The sequence below is a fragment of the Lolium perenne genome, chromosome 4 (genome assembly GCF_019359855.2).
Source record: "Lolium perenne isolate Kyuss_39 chromosome 4, Kyuss_2.0, whole genome shotgun sequence".
Lineage (NCBI taxonomy): Eukaryota > Viridiplantae > Streptophyta > Magnoliopsida > Poales > Poaceae > Lolium > Lolium perenne.
The window spans coordinates 356,250,419-356,256,015 of NC_067247.2; the positions used below are offsets into that span (position 1 = coordinate 356,250,419).

Below are 5,597 nucleotides of genomic sequence, written 5' to 3' on the forward strand. Positions count from 1 at the left end.
GTTTTTGCAAGCTCTCCGATGAGGTCGGTGTTGCTACAATACCAGAATTTTTTTGCTACAATAGTACAACATTTTCGCTACATCGTCTCGGCGAGGTCTCGTGAGTCTCCGACGAGATCTGTGTGTATTTTGGGTGAACCGTGTTTTGCTACAATTGTGTTGATTTTGCTACAAACGAACCGTTTTTTGCTACTTTGGTACATTATGGTAGCAAAAGTGGGACTGAGGTATACTGTGACACGTGTCATGATCTGGACGGTCAAATCGAGCTAATCCAACGGCTGTCCACCCGGGGGATTAGAAATCTAATCCCCCGGGGGACGCTCAGCGTGACCCCCGGGGAGTGCTGGGCGTCCCCCGGGGGATTAGAAATCTAATCCCCCGGGTCCCCAACCGTCCGATCAACAGATCTGAGACGTTTTCGGCCGTCAGATCAAACCAACCAGCCCTCTCTCCCACTTTTGCTACCATGATGCACCAAAGTAGCAAAAAACGGTTCAATTGTAGCAAACTCTATTTTCACCTAAAACACCTGAGACCTCGCCAGGAATCTCGCCGGAGACTCGCCGGAGTCTCGCCGGAGACTCGCCGGAGTCTCGCCGGAGACTCGCCGGAGATGTCGCTGAAGACCGACCAGAAACCTCACCGGGGACTTAGTAGCAAATAATATATGCTATAGTAGCAAAAACACACAAAGATTGTAGCAACCTTTTTTTGTTATTGTAGCAAAAGCAACCTCGTCGGAGACTCGCCGGAGACCCGCCGGAGAATTTGTAGCAGAAAAATATACTATTGTAGCAAACACCTATAACAAAAATAGCAAATCCTAATTTCAATGGATTCTCGCCGGAGAGATTGTAGCAACAAAATAGAATATTGTAGCGAAACCACAAAACCAAAGTAGCAATTAAAATATTGGTATGTAGCAAAGACCTACTCGTGGAAATGAAATCCACAAAAGCGATGCTGCAAAAAGGTTGTAGCAAACAAATTGTTCGATATTAGCATAACCGCCCGAACAATTGTAGCGAAAAAATAAAAATCCTATGGCGAGGAGAGGTTCCCGTTGACCGGCGATGAGGGCGGGCGTGGGGAGCTCCCTTCAAACAGCGTGATGGGCACACGCCGGGAGGTAGCGGGATCTGCACCGGAGATCGAGTGGCGTCGCCTCCTTGGATGGCGGCTGCGGGCGGCGCGGGAGGAGAGGAGGAGGGAGGCCACCATGGATAGAGCTACGGGGCGGCGCGGGAGAGGAGGAGGGCCGGGGATGGCCGCGCCGGATGCCCGCCGGGCGCGAGGTGGGCGGCGCCGGGAGCGGAGGCGCATCCTTGGGGAGCTTCCGCAGCCCATGGAGGCGGAGGCCGGAGGCGGTAGGTCAGCTTCCGCGACTCGCGTAGGCGGAGGCCGGCGGCGGTAGGCGAGCTCGCGTCTGGTCGTGGAGGCGGAGGCCGACGCCCCGCGGCAGGAGCTCGTGCATCGGGAGGTGGAGGTCCAGGAAGGAAGACGACGGGAGAACGTTGCGATAGGATAAGATTTGGGTGGTTGGGGACGTGAGCTGGTGTCGTGGTGGGCCTTTTTTTTCTTTCACGCGTGGTACACGGAGGAGCCGGGGGATCAGAACGCTGTTCCCCCGGGGGAACCTCAGCCGATTCGCCATTGCGTGTATATATACTTGCCGCCGATCCACACCGACATGCATAAAGCTCTTCCAAAGATCGCCTGCTTTCCCTTCCAGTCCACACGCGCGCGCGGCCGTCTCCCTCCACTCCGAACCAAGCACCGCAAGCGGTCGTCGATCGAGTGCCATGGCCGCCGGCAAGCGACCCGCCGCCGGCCAAGCGACGACCGCCCAAGGATCGGCGACACAAGGACGCAAGAGGAGCCGCACCGACGAGTACGACGACGTGGCCTGCCTCGGCGAGGGCGGCTTCGGCGCCGTCGTCATGGCGCGCAACCGCGCCACCGGCAAGACCGTCGCCATCAAGCGCCTCTCCACGCCGTCCGCGACCAGCGTCGCCGACCTCCAGCGCGAAGCCGGGTTCCTCAGGGCCTGCAGCGGGAACCCCTACGTGGTCGGCTTCGAGGCCCTGGTGGTGCACCCGGCCACCGGCCGCCTCTCCCTCGTCATGGAGCACGTCGCCGGGCCGAACCTCCACAATTTCCTCCGGGACAGGCGCCACGGCCAGCCGCTGCCGGAGCCCACGGTGCGCGCCTTTATGTGGAAGCTGCTCACCGGCGCCAAGATGATGCACGCCCGCCACGTCGTCCACCGCGACATCAAGCCGGCCAACATCCTCGTCGGCCAAGACGGGGAGCTCGTCAAGATCTGCGACCTCGGGCTCGCGGTTTCCATGGTCGAGCCTCCGCCCTACACCCAGGCCGGCACCCCGTTCTACACGGCGCCAGAGATGCTGCTGCAGAAGCCGGACTACGACACGCTCGTGGACACCTGGTCGCTCGGCTGCGTCATGGCCGAGATGCTCGCCGGCGGCAAGGCGTTGTTCCGTAGCGGAGAAGATGACTACGTGGACGAGATATCACAGCTGTGGAGCATAATCCGAGTGCTCGGCATGCCGGACGAGAGGACGTGGCCGGGGTTCGACTCTCTGCCGCTCGCCATGGCGCTGCAACTGCTACCGCTACCGGCCGGGCACGAGCACAACAGGCTACGGGATCTGTTCCCCGAAGAGAGGCTGTCACATGAAGGATTCCAGGTGCTGCAAGGCCTACTCACGTGCAACCCCGACAAGCGACTCACGGCGGCCAAGGCGCTCAAACACCCATGGTTCTCTGCTCCTCGTCCCGCCGTCGCGTTGCCGAGAACGAAGGCGACTCCGCGCAGTTTCATCCCACCGGCGGCACCAGAGAAGAACGTACTCAAGAATCCAGTGGCGATGTGGAACGCACAACGAGTGTAGAGAAACCATGTAGTAAAACTGTTTCATGGCAGAGCTTGAATGATTGATCCGTGTAAATCTTAGACAGAATTGTAAAGAAACTATATAACTGTTGTATGCAGAATTGAACTGCAGCCTTCTTTTCAGATTATGTGATTGTTCTGTTTATTTGGGAGAGATTAATAGATCCATTCTGTTTATATGACCTAAACGTTGTACTACTGTAGTTCAAGTGTATGAAATTCAGAACGGCGTGCTGAATGCCTGAATCATATCCTACATTCTGCTGCACTTGTGCATGTACATGCCCAACTGGTTGCGCAGATACAAGTTGAGAAAGGCAAAAGAAAAAAGACCACATGAAGAGACTGAGATCGACATAGATGAGAACCATGCAAAATATTGAGTGATCACCCATCTTAATCGAATAATCGTGGATCATCCGGGTCTCCTCGTAAATATTGCGAGCTCTACTTCAATCTGCTAGAGCTGTATATACTTAGTTGGCTCTCAATCTTATCAATGTCGAGCTTCCTTTTTGCAGTTTAAGGTGGTTGTTTATTTGTTCATTTTTCCAGTGTTTTCCTCTCTTGATTCTTCTCAAAGCTCGGGTTTTGCATCTAGCTTGAAGTAGGTCCTTCCCCTTGGCCTTTCTCACCTGAGCTGCGGTCATCAAGGTAGGTGACGGGTGAATTGTTGCCACGTTTCTTTCTTTGAGATGAATCACGACTGTGACTTTTTCTGTGAGAGGCGCATAAAGACCTTTCCACTTGGGATATTCTTATTTCTCCTCCCAAAAATTGTGTCAAGGTAAAATGTTTAACGCCATGTTTGGCCGCATAGAAATACAAAGCAAGAAACACGTGTACATATAGTGGAAAGAAATAAGATACATTCACATATATAGCAAATATATATTAGCATTGTTGGGGAAGGGGAACGTGTATAGAAAACAAAAAAGATCCTACGTATAACCAAGATAATATGCGAGAGAGGAGGCAACAGATCGTACCCTCGTAGATCGATCTAAGCTCCTCTCCAGGAACAAGAACTATAGTAGCTTTATCATTGTAATTAAGCACCCATTTAAGTACGTGGGTGGTTATTGTTTTAGCGGGAAAACAACATGCATACCCTATTGCCCGTCATCTTCAAAAATATCCAATGCATGCATCTCGGCATCAATCTTGTTCATAGTGGTTTCTAGACCCCTGGCGGTTCATTCGTCTTTCCCTGGTTCTTCTTTTCCCTCACTCGCGTCTGCCCCTGTCGCTCCCTACTCCAAAGAGAAGAAGAAGGAGGAGAAGAGGGGGCTGACATTCATGGAAGATGTAATATCCCAGGTTTAGAGGTTACAAAATGAGAGAAAACCAAAGTGTGCATTGCATTCATGCATAGAAAATCCAGGGACGCGCTTTCAAATAAAACTTACCACAGTAACTGAAGTTTCACTTGACTTGCTGAAATTAAAGTAGATCATCAAGTCAAGCGCTATAAACTTCACTGTGATCTTTGCTAAAACCTTGTTTTGGGTAGAGATGATTTGATCTATGGGCTAGATCAAATGGAATTAGCTTTGCAATAACAACACCTTGAGTAAGGGTCAACTACAAGATCTTATAAAAGATCTCAACATTCTTTAAGAATCAAACTCTAACTTATTAGCACTTAAAATTTAGCAACTACTTTTGTGTGTAATTTAATTCACTTCTAAACTTCTTACCAAATTGTAGGGATTCGTTGCATAGAAAACAAAAAATTTCCTACCGTGAGAACGCAATCCAAGCCAAGATACAATCTAGAAGACGGGAGCAACGAGGGGATGAGCGAGACTCACCCTTGAAGATTTCCAAAGCCTACAAGATGAGGCTCTTGTTGCTGTGGTAGACGATCACTTGCCGCTTTCAAAAGCGCGTAGAAGATCTTGACGGTGCCACAATCGGGCAGCACCTCCGTACTCGGTCACACGTTCGGTGTTGATGAAGATGACGTCCTTCTCCCCGTTCCAGTGGGCAGCGGAAGTAGTAGCTCCTCCTTGAATCCGGCAGCACGACGGCGTGGTGGCGATGGAGATCTCCGGCAGAGCTTCGCTAAGCGTATGCGGGAGAGGTGGAGGAGGTGGGCGGCTAGGGTTTGGGAGAGGGGCTGGTGGCCGGCCACTATGAGGGGTGCGGCCAGCTATGGCTTTGGTGTGGCCGGCACCCTCCCCTTGTCCCTCATTATATAGGTGGAACACCCAAGAGTTGGTCTACAAGTCTTCGAATAAGACCCCAAACCAAAACCTTACATATGACATGAAACCTACCCATGGTGGGATTCCCACTTGAGGTGGGATTCCCACCTTTCCTTGGGAGGGGGTGGCCGGCCACCTTGGTGGAGTCCACCTGGGACTCCACCCCTCTAGGGTTGGCCGGTCAAGCTTGGTGGAGTCCCGGGACTCCACCTTCCATAGTGATTTCTTCCGGACTTTTCTAGAACCTTCTAGAACCTTCCATAAATGCCCCGGATCATTTTCAAACTTATAAAATGACTTCCTATATATGAATCTTATTCTCCGGACCATTCCGGAACTCCTCGTGATGTCCGAGATCCCATCCGAGACTCCGAACAAAACTTCGAACTCCATTCCATATTCAAGTTCCACTAATACAACATCAAACCTTAAGTGTGTCACCCTACGGTTCGCGAACTATGTAGACA

The 5,597-nt window shown here is 52.0% G+C and overlaps 1 protein-coding gene across 1 annotated transcript; it reads left to right on the forward strand.

The window, feature by feature from the left end:
* Positions 1-1,760: 1,760 nt before the first annotated feature.
* LOC127296897 (putative cyclin-dependent kinase F-2) lies at positions 1,761-2,965 on the forward strand. Its single transcript, XM_051327132.2, has one exon. The coding sequence runs from the start codon at positions 1,806-1,808 to the stop codon at positions 2,916-2,918; it is 1,113 nt and encodes a 370-aa protein (XP_051183092.1). The 5' UTR covers positions 1,761-1,805; the 3' UTR covers positions 2,919-2,965.
* Positions 2,966-5,597: the final 2,632 nt, after the last annotated feature.

Bases quoted from the DNA above. Each gene is read 5' to 3' on its own strand.
- LOC127296897 (XM_051327132.2), top strand. From the start codon at position 1,806: ATGGCCGCCGGCAAGCGACCCGCCGCCGGCCAAGCGACGACCGCCCAA.